The 23095-nt window shown below is 38.0% G+C and overlaps 1 protein-coding gene across 1 annotated transcript; it reads right to left on the bottom strand.

Annotated features, from left to right (window-relative positions):
- Positions 1 to 4126: 4126 nt before the first annotated feature.
- LOC149003374 (dyggve-melchior-clausen syndrome protein) lies at positions 4127 to 22406 on the bottom strand. Its single transcript, XM_089136275.1, has 18 exons — positions 21628 to 22406; positions 19217 to 19456; positions 18442 to 18505; positions 18216 to 18345; positions 17979 to 18123; positions 17103 to 17348; positions 16935 to 17019; positions 13907 to 14009; positions 11095 to 11220; positions 10905 to 11018; positions 9452 to 9570; positions 9286 to 9373; positions 9034 to 9126; positions 8841 to 8930; positions 7931 to 8050; positions 7676 to 7767; positions 6694 to 6751; positions 4127 to 4965 (listed from the first exon to the last, which is right to left on the bottom strand). Exons 1-18 carry the CDS (start codon positions 21812 to 21814, stop codon positions 4909 to 4911), a joined length of 2157 nt encoding a protein of 718 aa, XP_088992401.1. The 5' UTR covers positions 21815 to 22406; the 3' UTR covers positions 4127 to 4908.
- Positions 22407 to 23095: the final 689 nt, after the last annotated feature.

Below are 23095 nucleotides of genomic sequence, written 5' to 3' on the forward strand. Positions count from 1 at the left end.
GGGAAGAGAGAGAGAGAGAGAGAGAGAGAGAGAGAGAGAGAGATGAGGAAGACCCAAAGCAAAGACCAGGAATCCTTCCTTAGTCCCCACCGGTTACACATGATTTAGTGAATTTTCTAATTTTTAATTATTCCTGGATTATGACGTTTGCACTTTCTGTCGTTTCCTTTGTTCCTGTTATAAAACACCCAAACCCTAAAAGGACCTTGATTTCTTCAATGGAGATTGATATTAAAAGTAAGGGTTGGCTTACTAGCAGGCTTAGTCACTTAGAAGAAGCTTAAAAAGCTTGGTTGGTAAAGGCTAGAAGAGGAGAAAAACTCACTAGTTGCAAGTCACAAGTCACCTTTTCCATACCCTCCAGCAAATATGATTGATTCATTGATGACTCTCAGCTTACGCACCTGTTTAATACTCATGAGCTCTCACCATCCTTTCCAATCTTGCCCTTTTAAAGCTGAATTCAGTCTCCTTTAAATATTCATTGAGTTCTCTTGTTCTTTCTTACTTACTCTTTGAATGGGTTTTTGAATGTTTCCTGTGAATGGTTTTTTATTTCCTTACAATTGATTTTTCCTCCTCTTCCCTTTTCTGGGCTCTCCTCCTTTTTGTTGTTATCCTTCCTCTTCCATCTAGTGTATTGTGAAAGTTCTCAACCATAACCCCACCATGGGAAGAATTTTGAAGGTCTCCTCTTCTTTTTATCTTTTCAACTTTTCAATATTCCAAACCCAAATCCAAAGCCAAATAGATGGAATAGATTGATCATGTGGACCACTTTACCCTTGTTATTATGAGAAACATTTGAGTCATGTTTACCAATTGAGAAGGATCTGTTTGTCACTTCATGTTTCCCTGGGGATATCCCTTTTCTTTTCATTGAGGCATGCATTCCTAAACGCGGCAACTGCCATTAAGCCCTGAGCCAGACTTCCCATGTAACCTGATCCATAAGGGCTCCACCTGTAGATCTATGGGTCCATCCAAATTCAATAAAAGGCCAAGTAATTCACTTAGTTAATTAAGAAACCATGGTATCCTATGTGAATTGCTCTATCCATGTCTGGGATAATCAGATAATAACCTCAGCCAAGGCCCCATAGTAACAAGAATATAGAAGACATGAAAGTTCAGAATTTGAATGGGAAGACAGAATGTAACTTCAGCTTCTGTCGTTGGTCAAAAAGATTAAATTGTTCTCTGACCACTGAAAGAGTAATGGCTGTTACCCTCTCCTTTTTTTCCTTCTCTTATCTTATCTCAGCTCTTGATCCTCCATTCTCTCCTTTCTTAATTTGTTAGTTTCAGACAACCATTTACTCCTATTAAGGGTTAATTATAGCCGTTGCTAGCTTGAAGCCATGTTGTTCATTTGAAAGTTGAATACAACCTATTGTGGGCGTGTGTGTTTGAATGTTGGGCTGGATATATCTCAAAACCAGCGAAGGAATATATCACCATGGGGGTGTGTGATGGTTCTTAATATAAGACTTATGTTTGTTTCTTCTGGAGATATTTAAATTATAACAAAGGAGAGACAAGTTGATCAGATTTTGTATCATGGGAAAAGAAAAAAAATCCATGGTGGGCCGCAAATCACTCACGGGTCTTTCTATTCTAGGATTCTATCTACAAATCTCTCTCTCTCTCTCTCTCTCTCCTGCATGAATTCAAATTTGGTATTATCATCCCATATGCATTATTCTATTTTTTGTCTTATTTTGATCTGCTGAACCTGGAGAACCCAGTTAGCCAATCCAAAGCAAATCATCCCATGAGAAATTCTCAATCTAAGAAATTATAGTAGAAGATGGTGAGGGTCTCTCTCATTTGAGCATTAAAAGAAGGGTTTCTGTAGTGTAGGGTTATGGAACTAGAATAATAAAAAAACACAGAGAGCACATAGTGAAGATGATAGCTAGCTCACGAGAAAGATGAGTGCTGACCAAGATGAATTGGAACCCGTTATACACGTGTCTGAATCACGTGTCTCCAGTATCTGAGATTACTGGCTTTCTGGGCTGACATGGCAACACTTGTCTTCTTACGTGTCCTTCATATTTGCATTACAACCAGGCAGAATCTCTTTCTTTCTCTTGGTGACTCCATTCATGGCTGGAACCAAGATACACTAAGCCAAGCTAAGCTAAGATAAGCATTAGGGATCGAAGAAGAAGATGTGAATGGACCACAACATATGTGTGTAGCAAATTGGCAATGATGGCGACATGATTACTACACGCGTCATGCACAGACAAGACAATACAGAGAGCTAGCAAGAAAAGCTAAGCTTAGCTTAGGTTGTCTGCTTTGGATAATTGATGATTTGCTTTAATATTCCTTCCTTGGAAATGATTCACCATACGGAAGAGGGTTGAGTGATAATCAATTTCGATTCCTTGGCTGTTCTTCCACACTCCATTATTGTTGGAATTTTGTGTGCATCAACAAGCCCTCCAGCTCTACTTTCTGGCCCAATATTGCTCCAGAAAACTGGTATGTTGTTTTGTTTTCAACCCTGATACATCAAAGGAGGCCAAACTGGGTTTCTTGTAACATAGAAGATATACACACTGCAAACCCTACTTACTTCGGGTAGTAAAAAGTTGAAACTAGAGTTTAGATGATGACCTACTAGTAGTAGTCAGTCAAGTTGAAAGTCATTTTTCCTCTTTGAATGACAAAACTAGAGGATGAACTTTGGTGCAATGGTAAACTTGTTTCATTTCTACTGTGGGTTTCAGCTAGGGAAAAAATAAAACTCTCCCTAAAGATAATCCTGGAAGCCCCTAGCCTATAAGTAACAATTTATCACCTTCAACTATGGCCTATAACATATACCTCAGTTTAATTGGAATTTTGGTTCTTAGATTTCATTTGCAACAATAATAGAGCAAACATTATTTTCCTCCAATTTCAGATGCATCTAGACAATCTCGGTTTGGTTTTGTTGATTTGTTTAGGGAATTGATTCTTCTAACAAGTCTGGTATAGTTTCTTTCCTGATGTAGTCTTTTTCTTTTTTCTTTCTTAATACAGCTTATCTTTATGAGGACAAAAAAAAGAAGCAAACAATTATTTATAGATTATTTTTAATAAAAAAAAGTACAATGTGGCCAACAGCTAATTTGTTTTTATGATAAGTTATAAAAAATGAATAGACAAAAATATCAATTTTTTATTTTTTTTTCCAACCCGGTTTCCAAGGCTTTGCCCTAACTAATCCGGTGTTTGACCCGAGTTGCACACCTGGCTGTGGTGGGTGAGTCTCCCAGTAGAGATTTTTTGCATCCACAAGGTTTCGATACCGGAACCTTGCTTAAGCGAACCAAGCTTCTAACTAAAAACAGTACATGTATAATATAATGTAATATTAAAAAAAAAAAATGAAATATTGAGACGTGTTTAAATTAAGATTTAAATAAAGTCAATATAAGTGTGTATAAAACTAGGGTCGGTCACGAGCAAAACCAAGACTAGAACACAGATTAAGAGGGGTTGAAAGGTACAAATATTAAATGTCAGTCCCAACTTTCAAACCAAAATCTTTCATCAATGTTCAGGGCAGATTAGGGTAGGGCAGGACAATCAAGGCAAAACTACCAACTCCAGATCTTTCCTTTTATGATTATCAAATTCCATTTTGCATTGCAACTAGTTCCCTAATTTTAGAGCGTAAATTATATCATTACCAAACATGGTGTTGAATTTGAATAGCGGCTATAAACAATCACACATGGTACTATTGACAGAAATTGTGTTTCAAGGGCGAGACTTGAATGCTACGCATTTAATGCACAGCACTTGCTGCCAATGGTTGGGATCCAAATTTCAACTCACTGGTGGATGAAAGTGAGACGAACAGTTGAGAGCAAAATCTTGATCGAAAATTTGATCTTGACCGTTGACAACACAGTGCTACACATCAAATGCACAACACTAACATTGAACCAACATTCCAAAAAATTTCACTCTCTAACCAAAAAGGCAGTTACCTCAACTGGGAGGATCTACTAGCTAAGCTCTTCCCTCTTGGTTGTCTAAGTCTTTGTAGATGTGACAACACCTTGTTTTTTTTCCAGATCTTAGGAAATTTATGTTCGAAAAAAAAAAAAAAAAGATTTTACCCTACCATCGATGTTCCCTTGCATGTCTTAATCTCTTACCCCAAAAAAAAGAAAAACACTCTTGCCACCAAAGAGGAAAAGAAAAACTTTTAAAATACTCCGAAGACCATCCTGAAGTTCTATTAGTTTATTTTTGAAACAAGGAGCAATTGCTGTAGTCTAATATTTCAGCATTTTACATTGAAAGGAAGCATTAAAGTATCTATTTGTCATACTTCTCTTTGAACGGCTCAGCAATTTGACCTGCAGAAACTTGCACTGAAGATGGAGAATCCTGGAAACTACTATTCTTCTTTCCCTTGTTTGGCTAGAAAATAATGATAAATAGTAAAGAAGACCAGGCAAGAGCAGAATGGTTTCTTATCAGTGGATTTTGATGCATGGTGCTGAAGTCAAATTTAGAGGAAAATTCTTGATTGCTAGTATCAGAACAAAATGTTCAGTAGATAAACCACTCCCCCTGCATCTGCTACCATGGATGCCTAAATCCATATCTTTTTCATCTTGTGTTAGTGAAAAATTTGACTGACAGAACGCTTTGTAGAGATAGAAGTTGTTCCATGAGGGCAACGTCTGAGCAACATCTCTTATTCAACATGATGGTATTTCAACTCATTGTATGAACCCTCACCACCATTAGATTCACTTCAACTTATAACATATAAACAGAAAGAATGAGAAGAATATATACTATATCTATTTACACATTTACTGAACACCTTCTGATTGTCACCAGTACCCTTGACCGCTGCCAGCAGCTGCATGAGTCAACCCTTCTCCTCTACACGTTAATCTCACCAGTTTGATCCTTCACAGTCTCCTCAACTGTGTGAGCCTCCTGTTCATGAGGCAAACAAATCATCCTGTCATCATCTTTGGCACTGAAACATAATTGCATACAGCGCAAACCATTAAATCCAAAACTTCTTTTTGTATCAGAAATGTAAACCATTGCCAAGTTTACTTAGATTTGACCCATACATACATCACAAATGTTCAATGACATGCTATTAGATCCACACAGACCACACCAACAGAATAAATAGCTATTAGATCTAAAAGATCATTAGTTTCTACAAAAAAAGCCCACAGAACAAAAAGCAAACCAACATCATCATAGAAGAGTATCAACCACCTAAATGGTTTCAGAGAGCACATCAACAGAGTTTTTTGAAAATGGGAGAGGTTGAGTAAAACCCTTTCTCAAGAAATGGGCTGTGTTGGATGAATGAATGTCAATGATATATTAGTATTCTCTAATACAAGGGAAGAACATCAGGAGCACCTCAAACAGGTTAATCATTTATTCCAAAAACACAGAATAATTTTAAGCCCTGAGAAAATTGAAGTAGAAAAAAACTTCTATCGATTTTCATGGGTTAGTTCTTAATCCAAATGGTTTACAATTACATGATTTTAGTAGAAAATCGAGATTTCTCATATAAAATAATAGACCAAAAACAGCTGCAAATTTCAATCCATGGTGAAAAAAATTACAGGACCTAATTACATTAATCAGCTACCACTTACTGCAGCTACAGCCTGATGCCCAGATGTCAAGCAAATTTTGAATTTGCCAGCCAAAATGAACCAGGAGCACAGGACCGTGGCCTACATGGGCTATCCCCGTTAGGTATCCTTTCTCGTATTCTTTCAACACCCCATCACAATCAATGTGTTGAATATGTATTATCATTGCAGTATTCATTTAAAGCCACAGAGTTCACCCATATCAATATTCATACCATTTTCAACTAATTCTTCAAAAATGTTACCTAAAAAGACACAATGGCCTACTGGGTAAACCTCCTCTGAGGATCAGTAACCCATTCCAAGTAGTGGGCAAATTCAACTATTTTGGATAAAGTACATGAGCATTTTTGAACCTCTCAGTTTTCAATACACCCTACAGATCTTAAAAAAAAAAAAGATCAGACAGCCAGCTGAAACCAACCACAAGCACTGGGCTGTGGCTTAGACGGTTTAACCTTTAGATTCTCTTTCTCATCTTTATGGCCAGCTGAATCATCAATGTGTCAGACCTGGACAGCATATGTCGCCATCTGCATCTTAACATAATAATCGTAAAGCCATAGAGCTTGTGCATAGTTTCATGTGAGTGATCAACCAATTTAAAGAAAATATTACTTGAAAGCAATCAATCCTACCAGTAAACCTTGTCTAAGGAGAAGGTGATCAACTCAAAGTAGCTGGCAAATTCAACTACTCTGAATGAAGGTAAATGGGTGTTTTTGAACCTTACAATTTTCAATACACACCCTACAGACCCTGCAAACTGAAAATCAAATAGCCACAATACATATTCATAGGCACACAAGACTAGAAGTCATCTAAGTAAAAGCCTTATCCCATTGATGAACAAACTTTCTTCCAACAGAGGAGCAAAAGAAAAGATCAACCATATCAATGGTTTTTAGCACTCAAACTTGAACAAATGGAAGCTCTGACAATATTCATACTAGAAAAGCATAGCATTACACAACAGAAAAGAACCAACAACAAGAGAGAATATTAGATACTAAAAGTAAAAGAGAAGTGTACTTACCTCAACAGGCATATCGACTGGGAACAAATTTATGGCACTTGGATTGAAACTGAAACCACTGGCAAAGTAAACAAGCCAGAAAATTGTCAGCACCATTTTATGAGAGCTTCACAGCATTAACAAACCATCCTTACAGAATGAATGTCAAAATAGTTGAAAACAACAATCATACAATCCTTGTATTGGATACAATCATAGAAACAAGACTTGCAAGTAATGAACTTCAATTAAAAACGACTTAGTCATAGAGCACTAACATCCTCGTCTCAGTTTGTTTGATTGGTCCAAAATCCTCTACTTCGTACTGACATCACAAGTGAAAGTCTTGGATTAAAATATCTCAATGTTTTCTTTTATGCCACGATATTGATGCATAAGCACTAACCATGGTTCAAGATCTCGATCTCAAGGCCCATCTCGTCAACTCAAGAAAAAAGAGTTGGCTTGAGATCTCGGTGACACCTTGCTGATCTATGGAAATTTTTTTCCCCTACTTAAGGGGTTTTGGGTGGTCATTTGGAGCTGAAACTTGCCATTCAGCCCTCTTAACACACTGGTGACATCAAAACTTAAGAAGGAATATATTGCAGATGTGAGTTCCACTTCAGACCACAAACAGGAAACCACCATGCAGAAAAACCTTAAAATGGCCTATTGTAAGAAAGTTGACAAACGGGAAACCTTAATGCTCATACATTAATGCTCAAAGTTCAAAATTCAAGCAAGTCTAGTACATTACACTTGTTCGTAGTTGCAAATGATAATCCAATCATTAAAGTTATAACTCAAGAGTCAAGAGTCAAGATTTGAGACCCCATGCACTAAACATGTCGTCTTGCATTGCACATCATCTACACAAATGAAAAAAGGGAGATATCTCGCAAGGTCTCAGAGTTCTCTGACCATGGTGCTATCCTTATATACCTGGTCATTCACTCTTACAAATGGTAACCATAAAAAGGGAAAAGAAGGGAGGAATTACCTGCGAGATGGAACAAGCTGCCAAACATAAGGAATAAAGAACTCCTCAGGGTGATTTTCTTGCTCGTAGGTGAACCGCAACTGATTAAACATCTGTCACAAATTTTAAAAGGAAAAAAGGGGATAAATTCAGTTTAAAATACATAGATAAATCACCCAAGATAATATTTGCTTGGAGGACAATACAAGTAGTCACAAGTATCCGAGTAATGCACAACCCCCCAACCCCTTCCCTGAGATCAAAATAGTTGATTACCTTCATTCCTTCACCACGCCAAGATCTGCAATTGATGATTATGACTTGGAGGACTTTCTCCACAGACCATTCCCCATCCACTCTCTGAGCATCCATCCGACTATTAAAGAAATCTAATACCTACAAAGATTGACATAAACATAAATTGGACATAGTCTTGACTCTTGAGAACTTGAAATAATTGAATGAAAATATAAAAGGCCAAAGATTTATTTTATGTCACAACCTGTAAACATGCAGTAATACAGGTATGTGTACAAGGCTTGAGATTGCAGACTTTATCTCTCCATACTTAGGAGCCCTATAATTAAGGAGTAGTTCTCTTATCACGTCCCTAACATAAACCAGTCACAATTGATAAAGTTCACAAGAGGGTCGCAAACTTCAGGTCCAGTAACATTAAATAATTCGATAGGTTCTCAGAATTGCAGGAAATTTCAGATCAATATATATTTTTTTTTAAATCAATGAAGGGAAGATGAGGTAGTGTCTCTTAGACCCAGGTCTCGCCCACAACCTCTCACTATTTTGATTTCACAGCATAGTCCCTCACAAGCAATTGCACAAAGCTATGTTTGTCCCCTCAACCTCATTATCAAATTTGTGTACAAAGCTGTAGCTCCTCATGGACTTGTGTAAAAAGCTCAAAAACATAAATCAAACACTAAATTGACCTCACCCAATAAGGTAAAACTAAAACAATGACAAAGTTACTCCTACAGTAATAAAACTATACTAATGAAGTAAATCACTCTTTGCTACTGTCTACCCATATGATAGGCCCCTTAAATTGGCCTGTTGTAAAGAAAACCCGTAAGATCAAAGGCCCAACACTTGCGTAACCCAACCAAAGGCTTATCTCCAATAAAATAAGCTCTTTGACTATTATAAATATGACTTAAATCCATACAGTGTAAATATTCTCAAGCAGCTCATTGAAGCGTGGATGATTCTTGAATGGCAGGAAAACCTCCTGACGATGCATTATTGCATAAACAACCTGCATAAATAAGAAACATAACATGGCTTGAGGAAGATAGTTCCAGAGACTATTATACATATGTTTCTGTACAGGATACACCTTTATTTGATCAGTGATATACCTCAGGGTTGCGAGGCAGTGCATAAGTAAGGATTGCATTTATGATCTCCAGTACAATTCTCAGGAAGTCTGTGTAGATGTGCAACTCAGTTGACTGCAATTAGGGGGGTGGGGGGGAATACCTATGTTAGAGAAGGAAAAGGAGGAGATGTGGAAAACATGAGTGCTAGGATAAGCATTGAGATAAGGAAATATAAGCAACATAAATGTTAGGAAAAGCAAGACGAAAAAAAATACATAACAGAGGGCTTACCACATCTTCTGTGACATTGTCCCCATCCGCAGAGTTTGCCTTATCCAATGGCGTGTTCTCATTTCTTAACTCAGCTAATTTGGTATACCTGTAGAGAACTCATATCCTTGAGACCAGTTAACAATATGACAATGTCAAACAGAGGATAATGACAGAGAACCCATACTTGCGGGAAAGCATATCGAAAAGGCTAACCAGTCTCTGCGATGCATATCCACTTAGCCGGTGAACATGTGGAGCCATGTTTGCTAAGGTTGCTAGACAATTTGTATGGAGGTAAACATCCTGGAGTAATTTCAAAAAGGAAAAGTGAGAATGGAACTTAACCTCAAACTAACAATTAAAAGAAAGCCGATGACTTCTTGAACTATGACCATAACCAAAATTGTACAAACACACCATGGTAAAACAAAAAAGAAGATATATAAGTTAAAATGCAACGAAGAAAACTAAGGAAAAGTATCTGGATTAACAATACAACAACAACAACAATAAGCCTTTTCCCAACTAAATGGGGTCGGCTACATGGATTCTTGCCCTCCAATCGGTTCTGTTCAAGGCCATGCTAGATACAAGGCCTAAGCTATACATATCCTTTCTCACCACTTCTCCTAAGGTTATCTTAGGTCTACCCCTAGCTCTTCTAGTTCCTTCAATATGGATTATATCACTTCTCCGAACAGGAGCATTTATAGGTCTCCGTTGAACGTGGCCGTGCCACCTCAAACGACTTTCTCTAAGCTTATCACTTATAGGAGCAACTCCCAGACCAACTCTAATATGATCGTTTCTTATCTTATCCATCCTAGTTTTGCCACTCATCCATCTTAGCATCCTCATTTCTCGCTACACCGAGTTTATCTATATGATTCTTCTTAACAGCCCAACACTCGCACCGTACATCATAGCTGGTCGGACAACGTCCTATAAAATTTTCCTTTAAGCTTTAATGGAATACGCCGATCACATAAGACCCCGGATGCACCTCTCCACTTCATCCACCCTATTTTAATTCTTTGGGAAACCTCATCTTCTAAATCACCTCTTTTACTTATGATTGAACCTAGGTACCTAAAACAATCACTCTGAGGAATCTCTTTATCGTCAAGTATCACCACTTCATCATCTGCCCGATCATGACTAAAGTTACAAACTAGATATTCGCTTCGATCTACTAAGTTTAAAGCCTTTTGATTCCAAAGCTACTCTCCATGATTCTAATTTGGTATTAATCCCCACTTGAGTCTCATCAATCAACACAATATCATCCGCAAAAAGCATACACCAGGGGGCCTCATCTTGAATGTCTTTGGTTAATTCATCCATTACCAGTGCAAATAGATATGGGCTTAAAGTTGACCCTTGATGTAGCCCAACCGTTATCGGGAATTCATTACTTTGTCCCCCCACTGTTCTAACACTAGTCACCGAACCATCATACATATCCTTAACTATATCTACATATTTACTTGCAACACTTCTTTTCTCTAGTACTTGCCAAATTAACGCTCTAGGGACTCTATCATAAGCTTTTTCTAGATCAATAAATACCAAGTTGATGGCAATATATCAAGTTATCAAGACAAAGAAGTCAACTCAGAAGGAGACTCAGGCCATACCCGCATCTTGGATAGGTTATACTTGACAGTCCTGATTAATATTATTACCATCAAAGAACCAAGCGAAGTGTTATGGAGGAGACGTTCTTGGTACCAGGGAACACTAGGCAGGATCTGTAAAAGAAACAAAAATCAGTACCATAGGAATTTTAAAAAGTAAGCACAATTTAGTCTAATAGGCAACTCTCACCAGCTTGTGAATACTGGCATTGAATGTTGAATCCTGACTTAGTATGAGAAGGATAATCAAAAGCATGTAGATTTGATTAGATGTCCTCCTCGAAGCATTGTAAAGTGTTTCAAGAATAGGCATCAGCTGTCAATTTCCCACCACATACAGAGATTTCAAATTAGTTATCCTGTCATTAACTTTTATTATACAACACTAAACTACACAAACATCTTCAAAATATAACCAAGAACGGTAACTAAGGCATCGTTTATTTGCTAGATAAAAAGGGGTGGGAAAATAAACATGTGGCAATAGAAAAGGAAAAGAAAGAAATTTGGGGAACAGTTGCACATGTGGGTCCCACTTTTATTATATCCCTCACTTTCCCACAAAGTCCCACATGTGGGAAAAGTTGAGCCTGGCCTCTTGGCCTTGTATTTTGGTCCATTACTGCCTAATGCTTTGTATCCTCTTTCTCTTTGTGCACCCTTTCAGGTTTGCTGTAAGGCTGGGTGACGCATACCAAGCACTCTTGGTTCTCTTTGTATTTCCCTCCCTCGCCTTTCCTTTGGTAATGAAATTTTTTTATTCATCCCTCCCCCCCAAAATAAAAGGTAGAATGAAGACAAAATATCTAGTGTGTAACTTCGGTCGTGATCGGACCATAGTTGTCAAGGCCTTTTTGGGTCAAGGCGATCTGGTGTCCCCTTGTCACCTAGACAATGCCTTGGCGCCTTGCTTGGTGTTGTCTTGGCTTTCGTTGTCCTCTATTGCCTCACCTCGCCTTGTCGCCTTGTCCCCTTGACAATTATGGATCGGACAAATGATGAGACGATGAAACTTGATGAGGAGATTCCACAAAGCAATTATTTTTTGTGCCTTGGCTCAATTATAAGTAAAGAAGGTGACTAGAGGATGAAATTTTCCAAAGAATTAAAATAGGACGGACGAAGTGGAAAGGTGCCTATGGGGTCTTGTTTGATCGACTTATTCCTCTAAAATTAAAAGGAAGACTCTATAAAACCCTTGTACTCCCAGCTATGATGTAAGGTGCAAAGTGTTGGACTGGGTAAGAAGCATCATATAGATAAACTCCATGGAGCATAAATGAGGCTGTTGAGATGGATGAGTGGAAAAATTAGGAAGGATAAAATAAGGAATAATGGTATCAAAGCTGGTCCAAGGGTAGCTCAAATAAATGATATGTTAGAAGAAGGTCGTTGAGGTGGCACGATCATGTTTGGAGGCCTTTAGATTCCCCTATGCGGAGAAGTGATTTAATCCAAATTGAAGGAAGTAGAAGAACTAGGGGTAGACCAAAGATAACTTTATGAGAAGTGATGGGAAAGGATATGCATAGCTTAATCCTTGTATCTAGCATGGTCTCAAAACAAATCTGGTTGAAAGGCAAGAATCCATGTGTTCGACCCCATTTGGTTGACGCAAAGGCTTCTTGGTTGTTGAAGTTGTTGTTGTATTTATCCCCCTGCCTCTTAGTGTCAGCCTATAGATGGTTTCCTATTTTATCTTGCTAGGGATCTTGTAGTTCTAGTCTTACATTTAATATGGTCTTGAAAAGAGGATATAACTGGACCTTTTATATAGGAACATGACTTGTACAATCAATCAGTATTTAAGGGTGTTCAACATGAAATATCCACTCTCTAGCTATCTTCACATTGAATTTTAGTGGTCCTCGTATGTTTTCATAATTGTTTATTAAATCGAAATAGTTCTACGTAAGCCATTAGCTCAACAAATAAAGTACTTGAGATTCTACAGGAGATAATAGTTTGAATCCATCAAGACTCACTACCTTTTCTTATGTCCAATTTTCAAAATCCTTACGGCAAGAGTGCAAATGACAGTTGTCATGCATATGACACAGGACCTAAAAGATAAGCAAAAGTGTCTAAGCAACATCCATTCTCCCAACCCACCCAAAACAAACACCCCCCCCCCCCCCCCCCCCCCCCCCCCCCCCAAAAAAAAAGAACCCCATCAGAGTAAACAATGGACAAACATCTCCTGCCGTGATTAGTTGGTTCATAATTGTCAAGGCGTCACACCTAGGCATCCAAACAAAGCTTTATCTAGATAGGTGTCATAGCCACTTTGTCATCTTAATTTCTTGCGCCACTCAACCTGCCTTGCTTCACCCAGCACTATAACTATGAGTTGGTTTAATTTGTACAAGATAATCACAAAGAATGGATTTTTGTAAGTATTGAAAGTTATGAGCAGAAAATGTGGCAGATATTGTTGGCATAACAGCATTCTACAATGCGCATTGAAAATCCTTTTAGATCCCATGTGAACAACATAGTTGGCTTAATATGTACAATAAAACAAATAGTGCTAAAGGACAATTTTTTCTATTATTAAATGGCACGAACTTGCATCGCATAGCCAGTATAGTTGGAGGAACAATAATATTAAGACAGACATAGAAACTCCCACTTGGGTTCTGTGGGAAGAGGAATTGGTTTATAGTTATTTGAACTAGTCCCTGAAGTACTTGGTTTTATTGTGCATTACAGACTCCTCATTTTTCCATTAATGATTCAGAGATGTTTTCTTGGTATTTCCATACATGATTTCTCCTATAGAAATAGTCTACTTTCATAATAGAAAAGTTACCAGGCAGACACTAAATCCAGATAAATGCGTAACAACCCCACTAGAAATCAACCAAGACAAATTCAACATCAAGGGAATATCATGTATGCTATCGTTAAAATAGGTTATGATCTAAAGAAATAATATTTAAAGACAATATAAGATTCAAAAAGCAACAATTTGCCAATGGGAGATGCAGGCTTCAGCTTACCAATGTGTCCAAATCAGTTCGTACCAAAACATACTCTAAAAAATCCGAGTTTCCATGCACCAATGAGTACAGCAACAGAACAGAACTTTCATCAGCCAAGAGCCTATTGAGCCAATAACTGTCAGAATATACTCAAAAGACCTCAAGCACAATAAACTTGATCCCACCCGATGACCAGATAGCACAGCCATAAGCCAGGCCAATGCAGTAGCAATGGGCATCCAGGGTGGCCCACACATATTATGATCTATCAGATTTGTAAATAAGCAAGCATAAATGTCCACAAACCGATAGTCAGAGCAGTCATTAATGGGGAACGTAATCTTAGTGACCACTCCAATGGAATGGAAAATACAAATTTTGAATTTTGAATTTTGAATATTTTCTTTCAAGGAAATCAATACAAAAAATAGATAATTCAGGTCAACCCATGTACACAGATCTCAAGCTACATTGTGTGTGCAGAATCAAAGTGAAGCAACCACAGATCTAGGGTTAAGGGTGAAATTGTAATGTTCCCAGATTTGTGGCTGCCCATGAAATTCCAGCCAAGATAGAAGGTTTTTAGGGTTTCTAACAGCAACCTAAGCCTGCTGAATGTCAAAGTCAGATCTGAATTCTATTGGATTCTGAAATTCAGATTTGAAATTTGAAATTCTATGGCAAACTAGGGTTTTGGTTAGGGTTAGGAGAGGGGCTGGGCTTGCTATCCCACAGTTCAGACTTGAGAATTTTACCAATCTGCAATTCAGAAGCAGATTCCCAGAATGAGGTTTGAGATTATGAAGTACTTAGGGTTTTTCTATAAATTTAAAAAAAAAAAAAATCTGCAAATCCTCTTTAAGAAGATGAAGTTTAGGAATGTGCAGACTTCAGAAATTGGGCTGACTGGGGAAACTAAGATTAGGACTATAATCTAGGGCTAGGGGCAACCAAAAGGGAAGGGAAAGGGGTTTGGGGTTTAATGGGGCTGGGTTTTAGGATCTGCAGGTGGTGGAATTATATGGGAAGCCGCAGGGAAGAATGAGGGGGAGGGAAGCTTGTGGGTGCTAGGGTAAGTGGGAGAAGGGGCTGGGGAGGTCATGGGGGCTACGGTAAGGGTTTAAGGGAGTTGTGGGGGTTGGAGAATGCTGCTGTGCCATAGCAGCAAAGGGGGGAGGGGTTTCTATGGTGCACAAGAAAGGGGGTGGGAGAGGCTGCAGACAAGAGAGGGGGACTGGGGATGGAGTGGGGACTCTTGGAGTTACTTGAATGCTTGTTGGAGTTGGTGATTTGATGCTTTTGAACTTGAAGATGGGCTGCTTGAAGGCTGGAATCGAATTTGAAAGCTCTCAAAGATAACCACAGGGTCCCCTCTTAGGAACCCTGCCACTCACTCAGGCAATTGATCAAACAAATTCTTAATTCATCATGAAAATAACAATGCATGAAGAGGCTATTTATTTATAGCTTAAAACAATAGACTCTAACTCCAACTGGGATCTCCTTACTGATAGGGTCCCATTACATATAGAACTGGACTCTTATGCAAAACTCTTAACAGATAAGATAAGGTTATCACAAGTTTCACAACTAACTGGAGACTCTTCCAAAACAACTACAACTCACAATAAACTACTCCAAACAACTCTAAATCTGACTAAAATTAAGGGCCCTCATACCAGAGATTAATTAAATGCTAAAATGTCTAAAATTAATTTCAGAGGTTAATTAAGGGCTAAAATGCTCATACAGAGTTCAGCCAGCTCATGGAGGTTGCTTGGAGCCATCCTGGGGGATGCACTTAGGGTTTTGGCCAGCAGGTCTTTGTGTTCACATCACAGAGTAGCACCATCTACTAGCACAAAATCAGTTTGCTCATGCGACTCTGCAGCTTGGGAAAATGAAAGAAATAGGGGAGATCATAAATTTTCCCTTCTAAGTGTTGTGAACCAGATCCAAGGTAGAAAAAGGGCCTACGGTGGCCTTCTCAAACCCTATGGACCTCTAGAACCAGCAGGGGTATTTAGGTAATTTTACTTTTTTGGGTTAAATCCACTTAGGGTTTACTTGGGTTAAGTATTTTTATGGGACCCTAGATCTACTTTTATTTTTCAATTTGGGTCTGTATTTGTTAAGTATTGCAGAGTCCTTGTTAGGTCAGCATTCTTAAGTTGTGAAAGAATCCTCTAGTATTGTTGTACTAGAAAAAGTAAGAACGAGAGCACTAAATTGTTCAACTCAAATAATGTAATGAACACTCCAGTTGACATAAATGTGCATGAGTCATGTAAATCCAACCATCACAGAACATTCAAAGATATTTTTTTGGACGAATAAATAATATATTACCCAAGGAACAAATGAAAGAAAAAAAAAAGGCGCACAGGGTGAGGGGTGGTGGAGGAAGCCTCAACTCAGGATGAGCAAGGATAAATCTAAGCCCCTACTAGCAACCAAATGCCTGCTCAATGGGGAATCTACGAGGCTTGTAAGGAAGTAAAGAAAGCTTGGAGCAGACATCTTTATATACGTCCTCCCAAATTTGGTCCAAGGAGGGCACTCCATCTCCAGAGGTTCAGCTCAAGCAAAATGTGGGAGATACAAGAGCTAAAAACTAGTTTTTCCCTACAGTGTCTTGATAGAGGCGCCCTGGAAAGTGGAAGATAACCAGCAGGTTTCGAGCTGCAGGGGGCAGTGGTGTATGGTATGCTCCAACTGGAGACAAGTGCATGGATCCAAAGGGGTTTGGCGAAAGGCAGGTGAAGGAGAGGCGAGGGGGTTCTCAATATCTGAGGGACAAAAGACATGTTGGGAGGGGACAGGAATATGGATGCTGAAGAAGGGATTGGAAGGGGAGGCAATTGGAAAGGACTCTCCAGCCAGTGAAGGCTTTGTCTAGGGAACATTCTAATCTTTGAATTATGACTAAAAGAGGGGGGGGGGGGGGGGGGAAGCAGAAGAAGAAGATAGACAGAGTAAACAGGAATACAGAATAGACACCCAAACTGACTTCAAATAAAGACCAGAACAAAGGATAGATACTCACATTCCAAGCGTATCAAATAGAGAAGCAAAAGGCAGCCTCACAAGTGGCCCACTGTGTGCATTCCCTTCAATATCCATGCGATCAACTACAAGAAGAGATTCATTTACACAGAATTATATGATGGTTGAATAAAATTCCACCATAAGGAAACAAGAAGAATGGTCTTACACTCGATATCTCTAGCATTTTCTAAGGCCTTGCAGTATGGATTCTCAGAAAAATTTAAACCATCTTTCAGAAGATAATCCATAGTAGCATCATCTTCACTTTTATCCAGCAAGGACTCATCCGCCACAATGCATTTTCGATAATGAATGAGAATAAGTAAAACAAGAAGACTGTTTTCAGCCAATGAACTTCTTGAGCCTTCACCAGTTGAACTAAAAAAACTAAGTGGAAATAATACTAAATTTGCTGCAACCAAGAAAAAGAGTATGCATCAGTGGCTTCTCCAGAAGCATAACATATAGAAGTAAAGGTTGTTGTTGCTTAAGTAAATCAGCATAGATGTTTTCCTTAGCTGTATTAGAAAGCAGAAGCACAAGGAAAGAGGAGGGAGAATTTTATCCAATCAAAAAACAAAGCAACCATCTGGCACCAAGATGACTAAGGTGCCGGATAAGGATTTTCAAGCATAATGTATACCACCAAGATGACAAGGAACTTGTTATGCTGAAAGTTGCAAGGAGGAAACAAAAGTTCACTTTTATTGGAAGAAAAAGATGGGGCTATGACACCTTATTTCAACCCAGTTATGTTGGCCAAAATATTAAAAAAATTAGACAACACATTATTTATACAAACCTGGTTGTAACATAGTAAGATAAAGAGATGCAAAAGAGAACTAGAGCTACAGAGAAATTCTATCTTTATGAGAAGCGGGGGAGAATTTACACAGCCTAACCCCCTGCTTAGCAGAGGTGATTATTACCAAGTTTTGAACCTGCAACCAAAAGGTTGTAATGGCACAACTTAAACATTGTGCGAGGACTAGCCCACTAACCTTGCTTAAAGTAATGAGATACAAGGAAGGAAACATAATACCAGCTGCAGAACTGACTTTCTGTAGAACACCAAACTGACTTCCACCAGAAACAATGGAATATGATCCACCATGAAAGGGAAAATGAGGACGTGTGATGTAATTCAGTAGTAGTTTGCGAACAACCAAGCCAACCAAAGAAGTTTCCTGCAGAGTTCAAAAATGCACCATGCAAGTGTCACATTTAGCTGTCAAAAATTCTAAAAGGCACCTAAGAAAAGCCAAATCTATTTCATCACCTGAATCATTGCTGCATCAAGGAATGGATGCACATCTTCTGGCCCAGGAGAAGGACCATAACAAAGCTGAGTAGACATGGCTATAAGCATAAAGTTCAGCAGTTCATGGTGAAGGTGGTACGTGTGAGAACTTGCAACCAAACAAAGATTGATCTAAAATTAGGAACAACAATAGAATCACCATCTAAGAACACCAAAAAGATCTATTGAAGTATCAAGATCATACCTTATATCAGACATGGCAATAAAACTAAGCACACCACGCATCACAAAATTTGCAGTATTCTGATCTACATTAAACAGAACCTGAAGTAAGATTTAGATTTCTTCTATTGTTTTGGGGGTCGAAGGGAGGGGTGATAAGGTTATCATCTATTGGAGAATGAAAAGACCCACAAAATAACAGGGAAAACTATAACTTGAAAAAAGTAGAAAACAGAGTTGAACTGGCAAACCAAGCAAAGTGGGAATGTTGAGTGTGTAACAGTTTAAGATAACACCAAACCCACCAACCTGAAGTTGAGTAGGCATTTACCACAGACCCAGTTAAAAAACAGAAGAATACAAGAATAACAATACAACAGAGATTTGATGGCAAAAGTAAAACATAGCCAGTGAATGTTGCCTTGCCAGGTCTGAGAAACCAGAGTTGTTCAGTATTTTTGGGACAAATTCAGTCTTATGGAATGTGGCTTATTGGACTAATAAACTTTTCAGATGAAACTACCCCAAGCTTGCAGAAGACTAAAGAGGAACTGTTCACAGACAGAAAAGACATAAAACCAAAGCCTGGTATCAAAATCAACCAATTAGATAACTTTTGTACAACATGTTCACCAAAAGAGAGGGTACATGGATCTTATTAGTTTAGTCAAATCTTCCTCTTGTATCAACAATTAACAGAACGTTTTATCAAAACGATCCAATTTTCATCAAAACTAATCAAAATAGCAGGGTACTCAATGAAATCTGTAGCCATATACCATAAATTAGTTACTTACCTCCTAGGATTTTTTCTGGTGCTCCTTCACATTCATCAAGCGATAGATACAATTCTTCAAAGTTATCACCTTTGGAATTTTCAATTAAATACTTAAGAAATATAGATGATAGGCATGCTGCATTAACAGCCTTGATATGTATCACTGATGGTCCACCAGAAGTTGACATGGACTCTTGCAAACACCGGACCAGATGAATCAAAATTTTTGCAAGGTGCCTTGTATAATAGTTGTTTTGTGCTGCAAAATATAGTAAACTAGTTAACCACTTCACAAAGTTATCCAAGAGAATCTAGCCAGACAACAGAGTTTGAGGCAAAAGGAAATTTTTATAAGACTACTAAAAACTCCTAAAATAGCAACAGTTTGTGCAACTTTACAAGTTAAAGAGAAGAGAAACATAATCAAGTTGCCAAAAAAAACATGAGTTCCAAATTCTAAACCCTGTATTGACAAATAGGAAATGCGAGATGGTATAAGCAATGAAGTTGCAATGACATGACCTGTGCAACCACTGTTGATGTCAATTGAATACCCTAAGAAACTTGAAAATCTGAGTTAGAGCAACATAATACTACAGTACTACTACAAGGGGGGTTGGAGTATGCACTGAAGGCGAGCATTTTCAGACAATAACCAGCTTAAGAGGGAGTAGGAGCAGTATATAACAACAGACATAGAGCATTTGGCTCAACCTTGTCAAATGAGTAGTGCTATACCAAAAATCCAAATATGACATGCAGACAAATGCCAAAATTAAAGTTTCTGCTGATGGAATATTCAATAATCTCTTAGATATAGTAACAGAAGAACAGATGGAGGATCAAAGAAGTGTTTTAAATAAGTAGATTTCAGCAACGGAAATGACCCACCATTATCATAAGCAATGTTCAAGAACTCATTTCTTTTCAGTGTTTCGGTATGGAGATAATTGAAATTACATATTTTTCTGCCGAGATTTGCTGGATATAAGACCAAATTAAGGCCTGAAAAACTAAGCAAATGTTTTATACCAGCACCTTTGATTTGGCGATACACAGAGAAATCCTAACATGTTACACATATACATATTGCCCAAGTACTAGAGGACAAATGATCAGAAATTTGAAACTTTTAACAAGTAATGGAGGAAATCATTCAAACATATTGCCAAAGACCCATAATAATGTAAGTACATAATTTTCAAGGACAGCAGCATATCAATACCCTCCCAAAGCCTAATACATTTGTATAGTACATAAAGATACCAATAATGATATAACTTTCCCAGGACATCATTAAATCAATACCCCCCTAAAGCCTAATAGATTGGTATAATACAGATAAATACTAATAATAACTACAAAACCATCAAGGATTATTGAAACAATCCAATTAGATGTCCGAAGGAGCTGCCATGCATTATTCTCTAACTACCTATCCTAGGATATGGAACACCAAACTATGAAGAAACCAACTAATCCACTATGACACAGATCATGCGATGCTGCTAGTATTGTGTACAATAGGTGGGTTGAGTAAGAAATCCTGTTGCCATAAAAGATGATAGAATACATCCATTTAAGTGGAAGTCCCTTAACTGCCAAGATTTTGAAGATTTCAACACAATTTTCGATAATTTGAACTGAAATATGATATTTTTTGGCTGTCAGAGTGGCATTGTTTTAGCCACATCAAAATACTCAAGATATGAAGGTTTTGAACCATGATAAGAAGTTTGTCATTGTGATCTTCCATCACATCACAACACATACAATTGCAGCAATGGGAAGTAATGGAAAACAGAACTTAAAAAGAAAAGAAAGGAAGACAGAAAGAGGATTCCCTCAGTGGGAACAAGGAAAGGCAGCCTAACTTGTTGATAAACTTGCAAATTTTTCATTGCTATCTTGACATGAGGTGGAAAATGTGTAACAATCCAGCAATAAGCTAAGGAGAGGCAGATTGACATAATGATTGATATTAACAATTGGAAAAGAAACATTGCTCAATTCAATTCATTAAAGCAACCCATGGGGGCTTCTGCCACGAACACAGACAACCCCCCAGCATGGACACATTAAAGAAAAGCAAAAAATGTCAGCACAAGAAAGCTTTCGTTTTGTTTCCATACATCAGCAGACCATTTCGATTGAAGCTCCTATACCACTAATTCATTAGGCGAAGATTCAATAAGATTTTTTTTTTTTAGTTTGTTCTAAGCAATTTCTATTATTTATTCTTGTTTCTTGGTAATGAATCGAAATGTTCCCATTTAAGCGAAGAGCATCCCTGAGACGCACCTCACACATTATGGAGAAGCATAATAAAGCAAATTTATAATTTCATTACAGGTAAACAAAAACGCCGCAGCTTAATTTACTACACTCAAAACTCAAGAAGTATAAGTGATAACTAAGAGAACTACCGACCGAAAATCTGGCAAGCTTGATGAACTCGTTGATGCGGCCATTGGAGAGAGAGGTGCAGCTCAAGCAAATCATCCCAGAAATCCGAAGAGAGAGGATATGATTTCTCACCCACAAATACGCCGATTAGGTATTCCACCGTGTCCTGCGGTTGCGCGTTCTTGCGCGGCGTCGAAGGAACGCCTCCCATCGAGGCTCTGAATCCTTTATCTCAATCAGAAACAGAATTCGAGATCTCCGATCTACAACTCATAAGCAACGCCAACATTGCCCGATAGGACAGAGGAAAAACGATGTGAAACCTTCTGAAGAAAGAAAGAAAGAAGATGACCAAGAAGACTTCGATCTGCAAGTAGACAACAAGTTCAAACCCTAACTTTCCTCTTAGTTACAAGGGAAGACAACACAGCGCAGGTAGCTTGGAGATGAAGATGATTCTTTGGTGGAACGAAATTACAAAACGATGAGCTTTCGTTTTTGGCAAAATGAAACGCAGAGTCAAGGGGAAGGAAGCGAATGAAGAGCAGTTTTAATTGGGACGGACCGACAGATTTGAAAACTCGTAAAATTGAACCCGGATAAATCGGCGAATTGGAAAACTCGTAAAACTGAACCCGGATAAATCGGCGAATCGGAAAACTCGTAAAACTGAACTCGGAACGGCGGTTTATAAATTATAAAATGCACTTGAGCACAACTATTTATTTTTATTTGTTTATTTATTTAACTTTTTTTTTTTTTTTGGATGTAGGTGAGAACTAATTACCTGGGATTCTTGACTTCATAACACGTATATTTTCCATGAATGGCGGAAGAAATTAGTTTTCAACAATATAATCATTTTTTTTTTGTCAACAAAATATCAGAGAAATTTTAAATTATTGGTAAAAAACTCAAGCATCCTGAATATATATCAAATTAACAAAAATCCTTGGGCGTGACAACCGGATCATCCCGGACATGAACAAACGGAAACACGAGGGGCCCTTGGGCGAGACCCGCCCCACCGCGTTGCTGCCCCCCACCTTTCCCGTTTTTTGTTTTCGGTCCTCGTACCAAACAGCTCAATTTGACATACTTTTGGAGTGCCTATACTTTTCGCTATGTATTTGTAGTAAATTTTTTCTCTTTTGGTAAGAGTATTTATAATAAATTCTAGTTGATAAAATTTTACATAAATTACCTCTTTTTTTTTGGTAGAGGCCTTTTATTTTATTTTTATTTTTTTCTTTTTAGGTAAGTTGTAACAGTCCTTTGACTCCATATGACTATTTAAACATTACATATAGCAATTATTTTCAATTTTTTATTTACTCTGATTTAAATATTTTTTTGTTCCGATGAATACAGGATTGTGGTTCTCTTGTATCACTCCACCATATAAATAAATAAAAATACATATCTTAACATTAATAAAGTGAATTACAAATGATCCCAACTTGATTCTCTTAGCCTTACCCAAAAAAAAAAA

Source organism: Hakea prostrata, chromosome 10 (genome assembly GCF_041222555.1).
Source record: "Hakea prostrata isolate BN-2017 chromosome 10, UWA_Hpros_2, whole genome shotgun sequence".
Classification (NCBI taxonomy): domain Eukaryota; kingdom Viridiplantae; phylum Streptophyta; class Magnoliopsida; order Proteales; family Proteaceae; genus Hakea; species Hakea prostrata.